Source organism: Hippocampus bargibanti, linkage group LG01 (genome assembly GCF_051943395.1).
Source record: "Hippocampus bargibanti isolate YZ-2025 linkage group LG01, ASM5194339v1, whole genome shotgun sequence".
NCBI lineage: Eukaryota > Metazoa > Chordata > Actinopteri > Syngnathiformes > Syngnathidae > Hippocampus > Hippocampus bargibanti.
Window position 1 is genome coordinate 16466803 of NC_142734.1, and position 22589 is coordinate 16489391.

A 22589-nucleotide genomic window follows, 5' to 3' on the forward strand; every position below is an offset into this window, starting at 1 on the left:
AATTCAATCTGTCTGCGGCAGGTATACCACATTTTGGGAAAATACACTCAGGCCAAAAGCGGAGAGCCAAACTAGTTTGATATAATCCTCAAAGTAGAGAAGGTGATAGATGTTAGCAGGAATCTTTCTTTTGACGTTTCCTGTCATTTAATGATATGACTCATGATGTTCAGCCACATTTCTGGTTTGTCTTGGAGTGATCTACTTAAGAATGCAGTCACTTTGCTTAAGGTAGAAGGACTACAGGAAATACAGCTGTCGGAGACCGAAGAATGGAAGCAAATGCCATTCAGTTCAATAAGCTCACCTCACAAGGATTCAAAATCTCGACGACAAATTAGCAGAAAGTCATGCGGGCAAACTGAAAAAGATTCAGACTAATGGCCTAGGCAAACCTTTTGTTCAGGCATCCTTGGAGGCAGCTCACCGGAAAATAGCCAAAGAAATATCTACCTTTTCGTCAAAGAAACAGCCTCAGGGTAGTATCCAAGATTTTGACAAAACACCAACCTAACATTATTTGAAAACTTTGCTCACAGATGATTGTACTTTATTGTCTCGCATATTTGTAAGGTTCAGAGAAACCATTAGGTCATGGAAAGTGATGCTGGTGTGTTAAAAGAATGATCTGGAGTTTATCTCCACTCACTCATACTTAATTCATAATTGCATGTGGGAAATAATGAGATACCGAAGAGGGGCTCAGCGCTATGGTGCGACAAAAACAAAAACACATTGTGGTCTTATTGGTACTGGATAAAGAGATGGTGATGGTGAAGATGTTTTGACAAAGTTGCAAAGATTTGTGAAGTTCACGGACAGGAGGAGGAGTGACGCTGAGGAGGGAAATTTGGCACACCCATTTTGAGCAAAATTAATTGTCATTTTAAGCCCAATTAATTTCACGCCTGCTTCTGTCATCTGGATGAGCGGAAAAGTAAACATGGCTGGACAGCATACAAAGGAAGAGAAGGGGATGGACCTTGAAAAAGCCGGAGGTTAGATTGAAACTTGATAGATAAAGGCCAAAAAGCCACCGAGCTGGGGAAAATACAATAACGCCGTTACAATACAAGAGGATGGGACACATATTATTGTGATTACAACTCATTTCCATACATATAGAGCAGTCTGCCAGTGAGTCAAGGAGAGTGCAGTGGCCCATGTCAGCACAGGCTCTCAATAGTTTGAGTCGACGGAATTGGCGGCGGCAGGCGGTGCAATCTGAATGCTCCACGTGGTAGCAAAGTCAATGGGTGGGCGGGGACCTGTTTACCAATTCGCCTCAATGGGCTGCCTAAGTGCGAGAGCGGCGTGCAACTCTTCATCTTATGGGGCTATTTGGCTGTTAAGTATGCTGAAGGCACTCGGGCATGACATTCAAGATTTGGAATAATTCTTTTGGGAAAAAAATAATACTCATAAATGAATAAATATAAAATCAGCTACCTTTGAGAGGGTCGTTGACTTTGAAATAATTGAAAACCCATGGAAGAAGTATAGCACTGTGAAGATGACCGTTCAATTGCTTTGGTGGATGTCTTTCGAAAACCTGCCAAAGGCTTCCAATTGATCTTTTTGGTTGTGTGATGTTCAGCAAAGTTCTAAACTAAACAGAAAGTACTAAAACTGGGAAATAATGTAAATATAAAACTAAACAAGAAAGGCTTCACGAAGGCTTCGCGAATCCATAACCTCTTGAGTAAGGATTTATAAAGTGCACTTAAAACTGAATTATAAAAATAAATACAGGAAATGTACAACAGAGCATCTCATATAGCACTGTGCCACTACATGGCCAGATCTATCAAGATAGCAAACACAACAAAGTCAAAGTCAGCTTTATTGTCAAACGTGCTAATATGCATGACATACAGCACAAATGAAATTAATGTCCTCTCGGACCCAGCGTGCAAGACATGCAAGGCACTTATAATGTGGCTAAAAGACATACAATTGACAACAGACAATACTTGTAATTTCTCTATGTAAAGTGAGGTAGTGTCGTCTGGAAAGTGAGGCATGACGTATGTAAAGTGAGGTAGTGACATATGTAAAGTGAGGAAGTGACGTACATAAAGTGACGTAATGTAGTATTGCAAAAACAAACAACAAGAAAGGGTTGAAGTGAGGTCTTGCAGAAAAAAATGAGAAAGAACAAAAAAAATAGAGTTCAGGATGATCGTACAGCATGTAGCGTGTTCTCAGAGTTCGGTGAGTGTGGCAGTGGGAAGGGGCAGGCTGGGCAGGGCTGGGAGGGAGTTGAGTCTCCGGACTGCCTGGTGGCAGAAACTGTCCTTGAGCCTGCTGGTCTTGGCTCGGAGACTCTGCAGTCTCCTACCCGATGGCAGCAGGCTGAAGAGGCTGTGGGAGGGGTGTGTGGGATCGGCAGCGATCCTGATGGCTCTGCGGGTGAGGCGGGTGTTGTAGATGTCCTGAAGGGGGGGGGGGAGACACCAATGATCTTCTCAGCTGTCCTCACGATGCGCTGCAGAGTCTTACGGCAGGACACGGTGCAGGCACCGTACCACACGGTGATACAGCTGATCAGGATGCTCTCGATGGTACCGCGGTAGAAGGAGGTCGTGATGGGGGTCGGGGCTCCAGCTCTTTTAAGCTTGCGGAGGAAGTACATGCGCTGGTGGGATCTCTTGGCGATTGATGCCGTGTTGTGGCTCCAGGACAGGTCTTCGGATATGTGCACTCCCAGGAACTTGGTGCTGCTCACTCTCCACTGCAGCACCGTCGATGGTTAGTGGAGCATGCTGGGGGCACACTCTCCTGAAGTCCACAACAATCTCCTTCCTCTTCTCCACATTCAGACGGAGATTGTTGTCCTTGCACCACGTGGCCAGGCGGCTGACCTCGTCCAACAGGGCAAGCATCACACATAAATCAATAGTGGAGCTTGTATCCTTATTTTCATGTCTGCAAAGAATGTGTCACATTTAATGTAATCGAATACATCCAAAAATAGTACAAAGTGGAGCTACAAGTTGTGTATTCATTGATAAAACTCCTCAATGATGCTCATGTGTCCGTCATTGATGTACTCACAGGTCTTTTTCTTCCTCGGGTCATCCGTTGCAAAAACTGTGTACTTTTCAAGCGGCTGGATTTTGGGGGGTTTCTTCTATACTGCAGGCATCTTATTGTCTTTTAACACATTCACTGCCATTCACAAATGTATTTGGGGATTGAAAATATGATATAGAGCGACATTCCTGAATTTGTGATTTTGTTTTTTCTTGTTTAGGTGCCGATAAAGCGCTGGCCATGGCCGCTGGCAATGGCCGCTGGCAATGTTTTTTCCCTTCCACAATGGGGCAGCATTTCCGTTTTTTCCATGTTAGCGCTTTGTTCCAGCTTCAGTTGTTTTTAAAACAGTATATAAACCAATGTATGTATTGCATTGTATTTTTGGACAGCCACCTTCATTTCAAGCTCATAACTTTAGACTCATATAATTTAGGAATTAACTCTTTTTTTTCAGATGAAAGAAAAAAGTAAGGTTTCTAACGCTGCATTGAATGTTTATGTCGTCCTAAAACTCAATATTCTGTGGGTCCTGGAATTCGAGTGACAATGACAAAAAAACTGGCATTTTGCACATCTGGCAGTGAATGAGTTAAAAACACCGCTTCAGTGATGTCCATGTTTTCAGAAGCTGATGAGATTTAATCCGTTGAAACTTGTTAATTATACAACATACTATATACCGCAACAGTCAAGAAATCTTTCGAGCCCAAGTCATGCCTCTTCGGCATTTCTTTTATGAATTATTTCTTCAGCAACCCATCTGTATCAGTCAACCTCCGCCTTAACAACAAGAGATAAAACGTCCTGGAGATGCATGACGATCTGAAACATGACAAGCTGGAGGAATATATGCGTTTCAAGGATCGAAAGTGAATTCTAAACATTCCAATTGGATCGATGTGGACCGTCTTATTTTTCATAATTTCTTATGGGTGAAATCAAAATGGGTGAGAAGTTGTCCTACACCCAAGAATGAATTGAATTCATTCGACTTGAGGTTCCACTGTATAGCCACTGACTTGAGATATCACATATGAACCAAAGTCTGGAGACACAAGTGTTGGTCAGGCTGCATGTTCTGAGATGAACACGTTGAATCAAATCACAGAACTCTGACTTTGGTTTCCACCCTGCCAGAGATTGTGTGTTTGCTTCAAGCAGTTGCCTTTCTTCCACCGAGTGCTGATACTTATTGTCGCGGACAGGGTGACCACCATGCAACAGATTATTTTATAAGTGACTTCTGCGAGGCATCTTGCCCGTCAAGACACATTTACCATAAAAACTGCCACTTCACCAAAAGGGAAAACGTGATGGCATTATCACACTCCCTCAAACTGTGACATTGTGACAAAACCTTGTGGATATTCAGAATTCCTAATGCGAATCTGAAGTAACAATTCTTGTCACACACAAAAGAAAAACCTGTCACAATGTCCTTTTGGGTACAAACCGAGCAAAGGTTACAAAAGTAGAAAGGGCAGAACAGCTTGCGATAAGAACCTATTTCACGCGCACAAAAATGGCACAGCAGTCGTCTCAGTGGATAAGTCCAGAAGCCAAATGTGCATGTTTGTATTTTCTCCTTAATGGCACAATTGGGAGCTTTGTAAACTGCACATTGCATTTAGGCGAGATAACCAAGCAGCTGTGAAGTGAATTAAAACAGTGTCAGATATGATCGGCATGTGGTGTGTGTGTGTGTGTGTGTTGTGTGTGCATGAATAGGGTGGGCATTTCTGTCAGATGCAGTTGTGACACACAGCACGTTGCACCGTTGAGCTGCTTCATTACCCCTGAATCAAATCCTAATCGGTGATGGATGTCCTGATTTGTTGCGACACAAGGTATGCGTGTCGGTGCGCACAACTGTGTGTAGGTGGAAAAAGCACTAAGCCGGCCGGGCTAGCGTACCAATTAAACTGATGACATGCAAGATGAAGAGACCATTTCACAGTTCCGGAGGGCTAATGAAAGCCATACACACACTGGTCCAGAAATCCGATCCGGGAATTTGACATGGAAAGACCCCCACCACATGTGACCAGGGGCCAAACAATACGAACAATACTAACAAATAAGCAAGCGCTGAAGAGGATGAAGGGGGCAAAGGCACTTGGGCCTGATGATTTACCAATCGAGGTATGGAAGTGTCTTGGAGAGGTGGCGGTGGTGTTCCTGACTGGGTTATTCAACAAGATCTTAGATGGTGAACAGATGCCTGAAGAATGGAGACGAAGTGTACTCGTGCCCATTTTTAAGAACAAAGCAGAGTTGTACTAATTACAGAGGAATAAAGTTGATGAGCCATACAATGAAACTCTGGGAAAGAGTAGTTGAAGCTAGACTAAGAGCAGAAGTGAACATTTGTGAGCAGCAGTATGGCTTCATGCCAAAAAAAGAGTACGACAGATGCAGTGTTTGCTTTAAGAATGCTGATAGAGAAGTACAGAGAAGGTCAGGAGGAATTGCATTGTGTCTTTGTAGATCTGGAGAAAGCGTATGACAGGGTGCCCAGAGAAGAGCTGTGGCATTGCATGAGGAAGTCTGGAGTGACGGAAAAGTATGTCAGAGCGGGACAAGACATGTATCATGACTGTAAGACAGTTGTGAGGTGTGCTGTCGGTATGACTGAGGAATTCAAGGTGGAGGTGGTACTCCACCAGTGGTCAGCTCTGAGCCCCTTCTTGTTTGCTATGGTGATGGACAGGCTGACAGACGATGTTAGACAAGAATCTCCTTGGACCATGATGTTTGCAGATGACATTGTGATCTGTAGCGAGAACAGGGAAGAGGTGGCGGAGAAACTAGAGATGTGGAGATATGCCCTGGAAAGGAGAGGAATGAAGATCAGTCGCAGCAAGACGGAATATATGTGTGTGAATGAGAGGGATCCAAGTGCAAGATTGATGCTACCGGGAGAAGAGATAAAGAAGGTGGAGGATTTTAAGTACTTGGGGTCAACTGTCCAGAGCAATGGAGAGTGTGGAAAAGAGGTGAAGAAGCGTGCCCAGGCAGGCTGGAGCGGCTGGAGAAAAATGTCAGGTGTGATGTGTGATAGAAGGGTTTCAGCTATGATGAAAGGAAAAGTGTATAAAACCGTGGTGAGGCCAGCCATGATGTTTGGACTGGAGACAGTGCCACTGAAGAAAAGACAGGAAGCAGAGCTGGAGGTAGCAGAGCTGAAGATGTTGAGGTTTTCTTTGGGTGTGACCAGGTTGGATAGGATCAGGAATGAGTACATTAGAAGGACAACTCATATTAGAGGCTTTGGAGAGAAAGTCAGAGAGGCCAGACTGAGATGGTTTGGACATGTCCAGAGGAGAGAGAGTGACTATATCGGGAGAAGGATGCTGAGTCTTGAACTGCCAGGCAGGAGACCGAGAGGAAGACCGAAGAGGAGGTTTATGGATGTGGTCAAAGAGGACATGAAGGTAGCTGGTGTGAGAGAAGAGGATGCACAAAACCGGGATAGATGGAGGACATTGATTCGCTGTGGCAACCCCTGAGGGGAAAAGCCGAAAGAAAAGAAGACTAACAAATAAGCAGTGAAAGTGATTCAAGGTCTACTTTTTTCATACTACTCAACATATAGTAAAACTTTCAACGGGGCAGCATCCTGAGACTCATCTCTACTGGTCTAGTGTACCCTCTTTTCCACTCCGAAGACCACCAAGTTTTCCTCCAAACAGGAACACACACTCTACTTTCTAATGTCAGAGTACAGTAATTCAGCTCATTTGTGCATCTGACGTGATCAGTTTTTTCAAACCACCAGCAATAAGCTAGATTTTTTTTAAGATCCGAAAACTTTTCCGAAGCTATTATCTCAAGTCTTTTAATCGTGATTTTTGCTTGCCAAGATTGTAAAAAGCTGTGTTAAACCCAGTTGTTCAAGAAAGGAGCGTCAGCGCAAAGTACTGATGCGCATGTGGAATTGTCGCGGCTTGGAATTGAAGCGGATTTACATGGGACAGGAAATGTGAGACAATCTCTAGTCATCAATGGATGATACGGCTTTGTGTTTGCTTTCAACATTTAGCTTGTAGCAGGCGTGCACATTTCACCATGACCACTGATGGTTTACGCTGATCCACAGGTGAAAATGAGGCTTTGATCCTCTCCTCTTTCATCTAGAACTGCTTCATATAACAAAGAGGGTGCAGAAAGGGCTTCAGATGAATGGGCTCTCTGTGTCTTTTGTCTTCTTTTGTGTCACAGTTTTTGTTATCTTGGTTTTTGTTGTTGTTTTGACTTTAAGATGGCGCCGCAAGAGTGGCTGCCTTTACAGTAGGTCCTGTATTTTTTTTTCTAGTTTTCCTTTTGTGATGTCACGAGAGGCTGTGTCCTGGAGGGCAAATACATCTCCCTAAGATGGCTTCACCCAGAGAGAGTCTTGGCCCCACCTGGTGGAAGGCAGCAATTAAACCCACACACCTGCAGCTGATCAGGGCTTGATTGGAAAGCAGGGCTCTTAAGGCAGAGAGCCTCTGAGTGTGGAGCTTGGGGAAAGATAAGCTCGATTGCTGTGCTCTGTGGAGAAGTTGATTGCTGCGTGGAACTCATTGCCAGTTGGGACCACACGACTGGACACTGGATTTGAACCTAGCTAAGGTGGCTAGGCTACATGACGAGGATGTCAAGAGGGGTGAGGCCTAGAGACTCTTCTAAAGAACTTCGTCTTCAGTTTTACCTCAGAAGAGACTTTATTTGGATTTAAGTAGCAGAAGAGACTTTATTTTGATAAGTATTGGAAGAGACACTATTCAAACCTTTATTGCTTGTGAATTCCCCCTGGAACCCTTGATTAAAACCTTTTGTTTGTATCCGAACCTGTCGTCCATTGCACTTCTTGTCCCGTCCCGATGAGAGCTAGCCTCTCATGATGTCACATATGGTGGAGGATGCGGGCACTGGACAAGCGGTAGTAAGTGCATGGACATTGATGGTTTGTGTTATGGTTTTTCTAAATTGAAAATATCCTCAATTACAAAAATGGAAGACGTTTTGAAAACCCTGCTTGCAAGTCAGGAAGCCCAATATCAGACCTCTCATGATATCACACTTTCCTTTCCTCTAACTTTCATCACTTTGCTGCTGTGAAATGTAAATTTCTCCACTGCAAGACGAATAAAGTCTATTCCAATCCAACATATTACACTTGTGTAATTGGCCGTTTGTGTTTTTTGTATGCAGTTTTTTTGCTTTAGAGTAGCTCTCTATTTTTCTTGATGGTTACATTTTTCAATAATCAAAACCTGAGCGAACAAACACATCGGCCGGTCATATGTTCAAATAATATCACTTGGGAAAAAATGTTAGTTTAGACAGGAGGCAAGATGCATCAGTATCAGATTCAGTTGTAAATATCTGGAAATGAAATCTGACATGTTGATCTTGTGTCTTATATTCATTTTTTGATGTCAAAGCCAAATGTTAGTCGACAGAAAAACGAAACTTTGCCAATACTTTTGAAGAGAAATGTGTTCCTTGAGCGTTTTTGCTCTTTTGCAGAATACACAGCTTCAAAAATATAATCTCATCAGAGAATTTACTCTTGAAGAAATACGTATCACACATCAAGTATCCTGCAGCTATAATTCGCACCATCAGAGCTCTAGTCTGGGAGTGTGTGCACTAAACGGATTGGATGAGAGGTTTGAACATCCCTCTTGGCGGCGCGCATCTGCCGCCATCATTTGCCCTAATGTGGCCATCCCAGCAGGCCACTCTGTGCTGTGCTGAGTGATCCCGAATTGATTTAATGCATTAATTAGAGCCCTGTTATGATGTGTCATGGATGATATTTTACAATTTGATAAGCAAAAGAGGCACCGTGGGATTATCTTGATGGCTTGCGAGGGTTTGCTGGTGGTGCGCTTTCATGGCCTTGCCTTTTAATTTCATGGAAATCATTTTGCCCCCACAGTGACGCAGAAATTGCAAGACTCTATGCTACTGATGAGACTTCTTCTTTATCATCATGACGACGAAGTAGACATGACGGTGCACAGGTGATTGGCTGAACAGGATGTAATAACACACGTCTCAATGGGAAAATGCAAGCTGACAACAAAGGGCTTAGTGATCTTCGTTTTATATTTCTGCTGTTTATTATTTAATTGAGCATTTGTTTAGTTGCTACATATGCTCTTTTTTTTGCAAAGCGTGGTGACACAACTTGATGTTATGTGGACCAATTGTCCAACTCGCTCCATAAATGTGAAATAGTGACACAAGCTTCACTTGTTCCTCTGTTTTTGGACAATGTTGATGCTGATATTTTGGCATGTAAGCATATTTTGCTAATGGGTAAGTCTGAAAGTACGACAGCACTTTTTGTGTGTGTGTGTGCGTGAGATACTGTATCTATTATATGCTATTATTCTTCATGTTTCATTTTTCAGAAACTAAAAGTACAATACAATACATATTGATTTATATAGCGCTTTAACAACAGCTGAAGCTGTAACAAAGTGCTTAATATGGACAACTATCCTATACAGGAAATAAAGCATTCACAAAGATAACCGAAAGCACCAGGGGGTAAAACTAAGACAAGTCTTAAGCATGCTGAGTCAAATGCCAAAGAGTGCAAGTGAGTTTTGAGGCGGGTTTGTCGAATGTTTAGTGGCAGGTCATTCCAGAGAGTGGGAGCAGTAACGGAAAAGGCTCGATCCCCTCTGAGCCTATGATTAGAGTTTGTCACATCTAACAATCGTTTAAAAACATTCCAGGTGCAGAATCCTAGATTAATAAGAAGTTAGTCACAGTTTTTCATACAACCCCACAATTACAAAACAGCAATATGCACTAGGGCACTATGGCTCAAGCAAGCAGGGTGCTAATTTTGCTGTCAAAGAGACAAAAAGACATTAATGCCAAACACTGGTTTGGGTATTGCAGTCCCAACCTTTTCGGAGCCTCCCAGCTGGTTCTGACTCAAATGAAAGTATAGGATTTCAACCGAAAGCACACCCCTCTTCAAGCACAGGTCACAATTACGGCTATATGATTATTTGGTTAAGAGGCCCTGAGACAGCCATTGTTCTACAGAGAGCACACAAAAATTAATCATGTGACTAGTGGGACGGTGGGTGAGGAAGGAAAAAAAGCTATCAATTTGCTCACCAACACTATCCCCAACATATATCAGTCTCTCATTGTAACTACCTCCACTCTGAGGGTCGAGTACACTTATTATTGAGGGGCACAAGAAAGGCTTTCTTGGACGTGATCATACAAATATTTGTAGATTTCCTTGTGAACTTAAAGAATGCATGGAGATGATTAGGATCAGATGGGAGCTGAAGAACAACACGAAAGGAGATTTGTGCCAGTGCAGAGAAAAAAATGTTTGTGGACAGCACATCGTATGGCTGAGAGAAACCGAGAAGTGGGAATGGTGGTATCAGTCACGGGATTAACTGGTGATCAGTGCAGGGGCGATCAATACACATCCATTTGTTTTTACTATCATTTGCGGATAATTTTCAAGGTGACTTTTAAGAAATTGATCCTTCGATTCCTGCATTCGATCTGTTGCCAAAGAACAAACACTTGTATCGGTCTGTAGTGGCATTGCACATTATGTTACTGTGGGAGCAGCTTCAGTTTTATTAAATCGGGACTGTTTATGAGCAGGTTATACATTTTATTCTGGAGCCTTTTTGTGTTGATTGTATCGCAGTACATCATGGATCAAAAGGTGTTGTTACTGCCAGCTCAGGTAAGAGTTGGATTCTCAAAAATAGAGAATAAGTGGTTTATTCTTGTGAAGTCCTCCGATTAACTTAGGATGTGAGGTGGGATACGAAGTCTCTCCTGCGATTCAAAACAGGATAAGGGGTGTCCAAAAATGATAGACAGATTGGTGTTGTAATGGTAACCTGACTCACACCCTTTGACCAACTTTTCTTTTGACAACACTGAGTAGAGAAATTAAAAAACAGTTCAAAGTCTTAATTTACAGCACAAGAAAAGCATGAGAATTCCGTATGAAGACATTTCCCTCACTGGTTCGGGTCTTTGAGAACGTCATTTTTCTTTCCACGTCACTCTCGGCTGGTGGTTGCTGCAGATAAGACGACTGAAAAGTGTTGCTGTCGCATGCGACACCCCGCACACCTCAGCAACTGTGTCCTTCATTTATCTTCACGACTATGTGTGTATTTGTGTGTATGCCAACATGAGAGTGGTGCAGATATATTGTGCGTACAAGTGTGTGTTTTAGTTGTAATCCATAGTCATACACCCGTTCCCAGGGCTCTATGAGGCAACCTTGGCATGCCGCCTTTTGCTTGGTAGCTCTGGCTGTCAAATTTATGCACGTATAATGAAGAGTCCGTCCGGATAGGTGGCACAATTAGCTGGAGGGAAGCCACAGGGGGCACTTGGCGAAGCTCCCTGCATCTCGTCTGGGGAAAATGGGTCATTCTGAGTCTTCTGAGTGACGGGCAGCTCGTGACCAACTAACATCGAGGGTGATGCCATCTGAAGGCTATATGATCCCTTTTGAAAATTGGTAAAGCATGTTCACGTGGTATTTTCACATTGTCATTTTCAGAGAAGTATATTTGGGAATTTACGTAAGTGGCCACACTATGAGACAATTGGCAAACACTTCACACAGGGTATAACCTTCCTGTTCTGTTCCCAGGTCAGATTGATTCCACAAGCCAAAATAAATAAATATGAATACAATAATTAAATAAATTAAACAAGAAAAAAGGAAAGAAAGAGAAAAATAAACACTATTCTATATTTATGCTGTCTGAGTTTATGAAGTACAATATTTGAGTTGTCACATTGTTTTGAAAAGAATAATTTTTGTTTGGTTTTTCTGGGAGGCGGGAGTAGGTTGCTGACATTTCCATTCAGAAGGAAAAGATTTGAGAATTTGAGATCCCAATGTGGTCAAAAAATAAATTACCGTATTTTCCGCTGCATAAGGCGCAGCTAAAAGCCTTGCTTTTTTTCAAAATATGACACTGAGTCCATTTCCCCCTGTAGAAGAAGTTGTGCGGAAACCAAACCTTTTGTGTAGCACCTTATATTGTGGTGTAACTTATATCTGGAAAACTTTTAGATATTTATACATTATATTTGGAAAACTTTTGTCATTCATCGCCTTATAGTCGGATGCGCTTTATATATGGAAATGTTGAAAATACACCATTCACTATGGGTGCGCCTTATACACCGGAAAATACGGCATAGTCCGATCTCAAGGCACTATGGTTTCATATCAGGTTAAAAGCCATGTTATTTTTCTCGGCCTTAATGGAATCAGTTCAATGTGAATTTGATAAATGTTTTGCTATGTTAAAATATTAAAAACATGCCATCTTTACAGAAGTATATCGTACGCTACATTGACTGCTTCTCAAAAACCTACTGCGAAAGATTTATGTATCATCTTCCACAATGACAGGGAAATAAAATTAATCTGTAGATGTAGACGACGGGAAAGTCAGGGATCCGCTTTGAACCAAGAGTGGTCGTTCTGCCATCCCATATATCGAACTGTCAGCATGTGTCCTGTTCATCGCTCTCACCTGATCCGTCACTGTTTCGCTGTGACAGAAGCAACCACTGGCAGACACGCACGCACGCACGCAAGTAAAATCGCCACCTTACTAACTCCTCAAAAGCCCCGCCCCTCATTTGAAGACGCACTCTCATCTGAATGAGTTTATGCAATGACTCTGGCCATAAGTGGAAAATAACAGGGCTCTATTTTATAGAAAATATGACAGGTAAAGTATTAAGAAGTGAAACTAGTTATCTCAGTTTTGAAACACTTTTTATTGGTTGTTAGATTCAATAAACATGGTTCTGGTTTTGACAATAGGCCTCAGCAAATAAAAGTTTAGTTTTCAATAAAAGTATATTTGCCTCTGGCTCATTTAATTGGAAGATTATAATATGGCGAACAATAAATTTCTCCATCTGCCGACCTGACCAACCGACCAACTAACTAATGAACAAACAAATGTAATCAACACTTTAATTATGACTGAAGACAAAAATATCTCCTAAAATGTAAAACTGAATTGATATCCAATGAAGGGGAACCTGTTAATAAGAAAAACACTTGAGCGCCAAATGATGGTATCAAAGTCATGGTGGCAGATAGTTGCCATAGTAACCACCTAAACTCCAGAGTGGATGTGGGGTTAGGTCCTAACCCCACCCCCACAGCCACTTAACAATCCCCAGATGTCTAATTGTTTCCCTAATGATGCTGAGCCTAATGGGACTGTTTATGGTGTGCATTTTATAGCGGTGGCCCAGTAATTAGACTGACTGCACGCACTTCATTAAACAGCACAAAGCAGATGGCACACACATTTATCTGTCCATGGTGCTGAGGTTTGTGAATCGTGCACACACGTGGAGCCTGGTGCCTCTGTCCATGGTGTTGAAACAACAGAGACCTCGTTTTGAACTTGTGGTACGTATACATTTGGCACGAGAAGGTGCAATTACGTAAACTGCATCATTTAAATTCCCTTCATTAATCATTAACATTCAAACAAGATGCTTGATTAGAAGTTATGGTTGTGCAATAAAATTGTTTGTGTAACACGTTTTACACAAATAAGAGTCAAAACTCAGGTATCTTTCATTCAGATAAGAAAATAAATAAAAATTCCAATTCCTGCTGTTACGTTCCGGCGGGGACAGTGGCAGCTGACGAGCGGGAACGTTGGGGTTAGGTGGGCAAACTTTTTGACTCGCGGGCCGCATTGGGTTCTAAAATTTGACAGAGGGGCCGGGCCAGGAGCATTTGGAGGGAGTGTTTGGGCCGGAAATACTCTGAACAAGTTATGTCCATAATTTATAAAATCACTTCAAATGACTTCGACTGAGCGTATTTTACAAAGATTCCACAGCATATAGCTATAGTTGACGTTTTAAGACTTGCACTGAATATTCATGAAGTCTTGTTTTCGAGTTGATGACGATCCCCATGTGACATCACGTTTGGACCGCCCCTGACCGAGAAAGCGACATACAATGCATTTTGGGTATTTTGTTTGGTCTGAAAACTTCGTGTTGATCCGTGTTGATCCGTGTTGATGGCGAAATTAGAAGGAAAACACATAAATAACGCCATGGTGAATCGTTGTGTGTTGCACCAAGACAACTATTTGATATTCGCTGACACAAATTCCCAGTTGACAAATCAGCCCATTTCCAACGAAGCTTGGGCGCAATCTTCTGCATTTTCTGGGTGCTACATTTCTGTCCTTGACGGCTCGAATTGATATGGGAGGACTCCTGGAATCAATTGCAAACATTTATGCTTTCCTCTTCAGAACTATTTGAATCATATTCAGAACTGGATGAGTAACAACAAAACATCTTCTCCGAATCTGAAGCCATTGTTTTGATTCTCGAGCAAGGCAAGACGTCTTGGCGTGACGTCACGAACAGAGGGCTGGGACCTTCTGAAACTGACCATTTCCGGATTCATTTTGAAGTCATTTTTATTGGTGTTTTTCATTTAACTAAAAATATCAGCCTGCCTGATTTGGGTATTTTAGATGCTATAAAACGTTTTTCTGATGTCAGTGGGAAACAAAAACAAAAAATGGTGCCGGTTGTCCTTTAAATGTAGTATGTACAAACCTCATAGCACAGTAAGAACACTACAACCCGATTCATTAACTGTCTTTCAAATGTGAAAAATATCCCTGATCAGTTAATAAATTTGTCTCAAGGAATATGGCGTTTACATACTATTTCGCAGATACTTGGAGGAGGAAATGGAAATAGATTAAAATAACATATGCACTGTGATTTATCAAGTTTGCGTCTGTTTTTAATAAGTTTCCATCGAAGGGGCAAAGTTAAAGAAATCAACATTTATTGAAAAATGGAATCACTTTCAACATTCAAAACATATTAATACACAACAAAATATTCAAGCTCAACAATACCTACTTGTGTTAAATTCCGCCAAATCATAGATGGTTTGTCCTGACCGCGCGCTCAACAAACTCCTCACTGACGTCCTCGCCTTCACGCGCTAACAATACACGTGTACCGTCGCCGAGCACACAAACATAGACTACCTGCAGTTGAAATTTGCATACTCGGCACGGCAGCCAATCAGAAGCCTGCTGCTTTCTTCCGGACTTTTGCAAGCGTTATAAAGTCGTGCAATTGCATGTTATTTTCCAAAATAGATGCACAGAACCTCAGCCCAGAAGAAAGATTCAAAAGAAGCTAACAACATATGTGACGCTACAAAACGTACATTTACATTAAACCGTGACTGTAAAGTGTACGTGAGACTTATGAAAGGGGCTTAGTGGCTCATAGGAAGCAATGCAAACGTTGCATAGTGCACCGCAATGACAATCGACTAAAGCAGCAAAATCTACAGCCATGCACATTTACCGTAAATTAAGCAAGGTACCATTTGTAGTAGGTGCGTTCTTGATTTAAAAAAATATATATACTTTGTGACAATGTTTTTTAATGTGATTAGTTGTCTCATTGTGCTTCAAGTTGTGAAAAATGGGGCAGGCAACTTTTCAGTTATCTGCCCTGTTGTTCGCTAACTTTTTGTCATGAGTTTTAAACACTGTACTATAATTTGGGCAAATTCGGCGGGCCGGATTAAAAAGCCTAACGGGCCGTATGTGGCCCGCGGGCCGTAGTTTGCCCATGTCTGGGTTAGGTGGTGGATCGCTAAACAGGACAGAGACGTTGGTGCAGACAATCAATTTATTAACAGAAATAATGACTAAACAAACAATGCCAGTGGGCGAGCGGCGGCAATCCACCCAACCACACTAACTAACAAAATAAAAAGGCACACGAGGGTGCAAAACAGCCTATGACGCGGGGCAGTAAAATAAACGCGATCGTGGCTAGAATAATATCCTCGGGCAAAGCAACTAACGTACTGAATATACATTCATAGTACTGGCAAGGCGTGAGGCGAAGTAACTGCTGACGCTGGGTAAGTGCCATCGTCGGGTTTAAATGTCCACCAGTCAGTGATGAGGGAATTGACAGCAGCTGGCGGACGGCAGGAGCGGAGGCTCCGCCCAGCTGTCAACTCGCTCATGACACCTGCATGGAATACATTAACCGTTCCTCCTTTGATCTTCAAAACTCAAATTATATTTTTTAGCAAATGCAGTTGGATGTTGTTTTATTTTTGGAATATGGGTGGAAACTGGGGTAGCTGAGGAAAAAAACACGCAAGCACATCTCAAATAGAGGGTGGGGGGGGCACTCAAACACGCTCCACCGGCAAATCCCACGGCACCCATAGACAAACAGCCATTGTCACTCTTTTAGCCATTGTCACAATTATGTCCGGGGATAATTTAGTGTCCCATTAAAACACTGTGCATATTTTTGTCATGTGGGAGAAAGCCAGAGTACCCACAGAAAACCCACACTGGCATGAAATAAAAACCTGAATCCCATCTACGCACTGTGTGTAATCTTTCTTTTGCTGTCCATCCATCCATCTTCTGCCGCTTATCCGAGGCAGCAGCTTCAGTAGGGAATCCCAGACTCCCCTCTCCCCAGCCACTTCTTCTAGCTCGTCCTGGCGGATCCCAAGGCGTTCCCAGGCCAGCTGGGAGACATAGTCTCTCCAGTGTGTCCTGGATTGTCCCCGAGGTATCCTGCCAGTGGGGCACACACTGAACACCTCGCCAGGGAGGCGTCCAGGCGGCAATCAGATGCCCGAGCCACCTCATCTGGCTCCTCTCTATGTGGAGGAGAAACGGCTCGACTCTGAGCCCCTCCCGGATGGCCGAGCTTCTCACCTTATCTCTAAGGGAGCGCCCGGACACCCTACAGAGAAAGCTCATTTCGGCCGCCTGTATCTGGGATCTCGTACTTTCGGTCACAACCCAAAGCTCGTAACCATAGATGAGGGTTGGGATGTAGATCGACCGGTAAATTGAGAGCTTTGCTTTTTGGCTCAGCTCCTTCTTCACCACGACAAATCGGTACAAAGTCCGCATCACTGCAGATGCCGCACCGATCCGCCTGTCGACCTGTCGCTCCCTCACACCCTCATTCGTGAACAAGACTCCCAGATACTTAAACACCTCCACTTGAGGCAAGATTTCCTGCACGACCCGGAGAGGGCACTCCCCCCTTTTCCGACTGAGAACCATTGTTGTTGGAGGTGCTCATTCTCATCCCAACTGCTTCACATTCGGCTGCGAAACGCTTGAGAGTTGGAGAGCTCCGCTTGAATGCCCCAACAGTACCATATAATCTGCAAAAAGCCGAGATGCGAGACTGAGGACACCAAAACGGAAACCTTCAACGCTTCGGCTGCGCCTAGAAATTATGTCAATAAAAGTTATGAACAGAATCGGTGACAAAGGGCGGCCTTGGTGGACCCAACCGTCACTGGAAACGATTCCGACTTACTGCCGGCAATGCGAACTAGACTCTGACATCGGTCGTATAGGGACCGAACGGCCCGTATCAGGCGCTCCTGTACCCCATACTCCCGAAGCACCCTCCACAGAACTCCACAAGGGACACGGTCAAACGCTTTCTCCAAGTCCACAAAGCACATGTAGACTGGTTGGGCGAATTCCCATGCACCCTCGAGGACCCTGCTAAGGGTGTAAAGCTGGTCCATTGTTCCGCGGCCGGGACGAAAACCACACTGCTCCTCCTCAATCTGAGGCTCGACTTCCCGATGGACCCGCCCCTCTAGAACCCCTCAATAGACCTTTCCAGGGAGGCTGAGGAGTGTGATCCCTCTGTAGTTGGAACACACCCTCCGGTCCCCCTTTTTAAAAAGGGGGACCACCACCCTGGTCTGGCAACCCAGAGGCACTCTCCCCGATGACCACACAATGTTGCAGAGGCGTGTCAGCCAAGACAGCCCCACAACATCCAGAGCCTTTAGGAACTCCGGACGGATCTCATCGACCCCGGGTCCTTGCCGCCAAGGAGCTTTTTAAGCACCTCGGTGACTTCAACCACAGAGATCGGAGACCCCACCTCAGAGTCCCCAGACACTGGTTCCTCCAAGGAAGGCGTGTTGGTGGAGTTCAGGAGGTCTTCGAAATACTCTGCCCACCGGTTCACGACATCTCGAGTCGAGGTCAGCAGCGCCCCATCCTCACTGTACACAGTGTTGGCCGGTGTACTGCTTTCCCCTTCTGAGATGCCGGATGGTGGACCAGAATTACCTCGGTCCGGAAGTCGGCTTCCATGGCCTCACCGAACTCTTCCCATGCCCGTGTTTTCTCCTCGGCGACCACCGATGCTGCATTCCGCTTGGCTAATCGATACCTGTCAGCTGTCTCAGGGGTCCCAAGGCCGTATAGGCCCAATAGGACTCCTTCTTCAGCTTGACGGCATCCCTTACTACTGGTGTCCACCAGCGAGTATTGGGGTTGCCGCCACGACAGGCACCAACCACCTTACGGCCACAACTCCGATTTGCCGCCTCAGCAAGGGAGGTACGGAACATGGTTCATTCGGACTCAATGTCCCCCACCACCCCCGGTACATGTGTGCATGTGTAAAGTTCTGCTGGAGGTGGGAGTTGAAACTCCTGACAGGGGATTCCGCCAGACGTTCCCAACAAACCCTCACAACATGTTTGGGTCTGCCAGGTCGGACTGGCATCTTCCCCCACCAACGGAGCCTACTCACCACCAGGTGGTGATCAGTTGACAGCTCCGCCCCTCTCTTCATTCGAGTGTCCCAAACATGAGGTCGCAAATCCAATGACACAACGACAAAGTCAATCATCAAACTGCGACCAAAGGTGTCCTGGTGCTACGTGCACATATGGACACTCTTGTGTTTGAATAAAGTGTTTGTTATAGGCAATCAGTGTCGAGCACAGAAGTCCAATATCAAAACACCACTCGGGTTCTGGTCGGGGGGGGGGGGGGGGGCGTTCCTCCCAATCATGCCCTTCCAGGTCTCACTGTCATTGTCCACATGAGCATTGAAATCACCCAGCAGAATAAGTGAGTCCCCAGGGGGAGTGCTCTACAGCACACCCTCTAAGGTCTCCAAAAAGGATGGGTACACTGAACTGCTGTTTGGTGCATATGCACAAACAACAGGCAGAACCCGTCCCCCCACCCGAAGGCGGAGGGAAGCAACCCTTTCGTCTACCGGGGTGAATCCCAACGTACAGGCGAGCCGGGGGGCAATAAGTATGCTGACACCTGCTCTACGCCTCTCACCGTGGGCAACTCAAGAGTGGAAAAGAGTCCAACCCCTCTCGAGAGGGCTGGTACTGGAACCCAGGCTGTGTGTGGAGGCAAGCCCAACTATGTCTAGTCGGAACTTTTCGACCTCGCGCACCAGCTCGGGCTCCTTCCCTCTAAGAGACGTGATGTTCCACGTCCCAAGAGCTAGCTTCTGCAGTCGAGAATCGGACCGATCAGGGTCCCCGCCTTTGGCTGCCGCCCAACTCACAATGCACTAGACCCCTCTGCCCCCCCCCCCCCCATGGGTGGTGAGCCCTTGACTCTTCGGGCTGAGCCCGACCGGGCCCCATGTGTGTAGGCCCGTCCACCAGGCGCTCGTCAACCAGCCCAATGTCTAGGCCTGGCTCCAGAGAAGGGCCCCGGTGACACGCGTCGGGGTAAGGGAAAACAAAGTCCATTTATGTTTCTCTTCATATGGGGTCTTTTGAGTCATACTTTGTCTGGTCCCTCACCAAGGACCTGTTTTCCTAGGGTGACCCTGCCAGGGGCATAAGCCCCAGACAACCTAGCTCCTAGGATCATTGGGACACACAAACCCCTCCACCACGGTAAGGTGACGACTCATGGAGAAAATAGTGACGGAATCTAAAGCTTGAAAACCCGAATTTTTCTCCTTCCTTTATTATTTTTTAAGTGGTTGAAACGTGACATGGCACATATGTGATACCGCTCCCCTTGACGGGAATACAAATGATCCCAGAATACTTCAAAATGACTTATGTGTTGCATAATGAAAGTACTGTATTTTCCGGCGTATAAGGCGCACCCAAAAGATTACCCTGCGTCTTTGGGTGGTGAGCCCTTCACTCTTCGGGCTGAGCCCGACCGGGCCCCATGGGTGTAGACCCGTCCACCAGGCGCTCGTCAACCAGCCCCATGTCCAGGCCTGGCTCCAGAGAAGGGCCCCGGTGACACGCGTCCGGGTAAGGGAAAACCAACTTCATTTATGTTTCTCTTCATATGGGGTCTTTGGAGTCATACTTTGTCTGGTCCCTCACCAAGGAATTGTTTGCCTCAGGTGACCCTGCCAGGGGCATAAAGCCCCAGACAACCTAGCTCCTAGGATCATTGGGACACACAAACCCCTCCACCACGGTAAGGTCACGACTCATGGAGAAAATAGTGACGGAATTTAAAGCTTGAAACCCCGATTTTTTCTCCTTCCTTTATTGTTATTTTTTAAGTGGTTGAAACGTGACATGGCACATATGTGATACCGCTCCCCTTGACGGGAATACGAATGATCCCAGAATACTTCAAAATGACTTATGTGTTGCATAATGAATGTACTGTATTTTCCGGCGTATAAGGCGCACCCAAAAGATTACCCTGCGTCTTTTGGTGGTGAGCCCTTGACTCTTCGGGCTGAGCCCGACCGGGCCCCATGGGTGTAGGCCCGTCCACCAGGCGCTCATCAACCAGCTCCATGTCCAGGCCTGGCTCCAGAGAAGGGCCCCGGTGACACGCGTCCGGGTAAGGGAAAACAAAGTCCATTTATGTTTCTCTTCATATGGGGTCTTTTGAGTCATACTTTGTCTGGTCCCTCACCAAGGACCTGTTTGCCTCAGGTGACCCTGCCAGGGGCATAAAGCCCCAGACAAGTGAGACTGTTTGTTGTATTTACCTAGTAATGGTGTCTCCTCCAGTATTTTATTAATTTTTTAGTTCCATGTTCTCACGAAAGAAAACAGGGTTAGAAAAATTTGTGATTCCTACGTATTATCAAGCACGGCTGCGCCCAAGGGGCAGTTCGTGGCATTACCACATGACAGTGAATGGTCGGTGACAAAGTGGTCTTAACTGATTGTCGTCATTGTTATGTGCTATCCAATAACAAACTGGAAACTTGAAATGTAACAAAAGTCAGATTACCTTACTGAGAAAATGAACACATTCACAGTTCACACATTAGCAGCTTCACTGAGCCCAGCTCAAAGTGCCACTGAATATTTAGAATCAGAATCAGAAAACCTTTATTCGTCCCACAATGGGGAAATTTGCAGTCCAGAGCAGCAATTATTATAAGAAACAAGATATTCTAAGCATAGCAAAATAAAAATGTCAACTGTACACTGTAAATGTGCAAAACCGTTTCATAAAAAAACTGTACATAGTGCAAGTATCAAGAAACTTGCACTAAGGCATATTGATATCTGTAGCTGTATTGCATCAATCCATATTTACAAAGGTCCAGTTTTTTTTTCCTTTTGGGGAGTACGAACATTGAAGATAAATGGTTTCAATGATACAGACATTCTGTCATAAAATACTTTGGAGAATGGCCATTTATCAACTTGTTAAAATAAATGAAGTGCACTTCCATGCGCTTTATCTCCATACATGTGTGGCATGGAGGTGATTTTCCCCGTTTCTCTTGCCAGTGTGCTGTCACAGTTCTATTTGTCACTCTGCCTGGTTCTGAAACCTCTGAAAGTCCTGTTGATTTTATCTGTCATTGGAGATCAATATAGAAGACATTTTGAACAACTGGCTTACCTTGAGAAATGAGAGGTTACGGTTTCGATCAATGCTGGTTATCTCCAGGTTGCCCATGACAACTTCACAGTTCTCATAGAGCTTTTTCAGGGTGCGGTACTGCTGGTCCAGGTCTGAAAGGGTGCTCAACTTGTTCTCTGTGCCTGGACATACTGGAGACAAGAAGAGAGACAAATGAGCTTGACAAGAATAGCAACAGTACTTGTCTGTGGCCTGGTGACCGTAACCTTTGTTTAAGCATGAAAAAAGACACTTTATATTCTCTATATCAGGGGTCGGGAACCTTTTTGACTAAGAGAGCCATAAAAGTAAAATATTTAGAAATGTTCTTCAGCGAGAGCCGCGCGCGCACACACACACGGGAACGGGCGCGCACACACACACACGGCGCGCGCGCACACACGCAAACACGCGCGGCCACTTTTCAACAAAATATCAGAGTGGATTATTTAAACTAACTTATTGATTCTACTCACCGTTAACATGAATGTTTTTCCGTTCCTCGTGATGAGTAAAAATCCAGGCAAACGATCGGAATGAAATTCAACTTGCCGGTCCGGAGGCGGAGTTACTGCTAGCTAGCCTGCGCACGGCTCATAAGCTTCCACACTTGCTATCTGCAATCTACTTCTCGCAGAAGTATGTTGATGCTAACGTTAACACGGGGCTTGTTAAAATGTCACTGACATTCGACTGTTTCATCGATGGTGTTGTTTCATTGCAAATTCGAATCCGAACATTTTCTCTCCTCAAAGGCTAATGAATCCTCCGGTAAATTCAAGCTGAAGTGCACTCGTGGGGCTCATTTAAAGGGGC

At 44.6% G+C, this 22589-nt stretch overlaps 1 protein-coding gene across 3 annotated transcripts in view; it reads right to left on the minus strand.

Moving 5' to 3' along the window:
• The window catches only part of LOC148903333 (receptor tyrosine-protein kinase erbB-4-like), a 221306-nt gene that overhangs the window by 90006 nt on the left and 108711 nt on the right, over positions 1–22589 (minus strand). For all 3 annotated transcript variants that reach the window (XM_089000584.1, XM_089000589.1, XM_089000575.1), the window contains exon 2: positions 21774–21925. In XM_089000584.1, coding sequence (XP_088856710.1) covers positions 21774–21925 — 152 coding nt within the window. The remainder of the gene's footprint in view (positions 1–21773; positions 21926–22589) is intronic.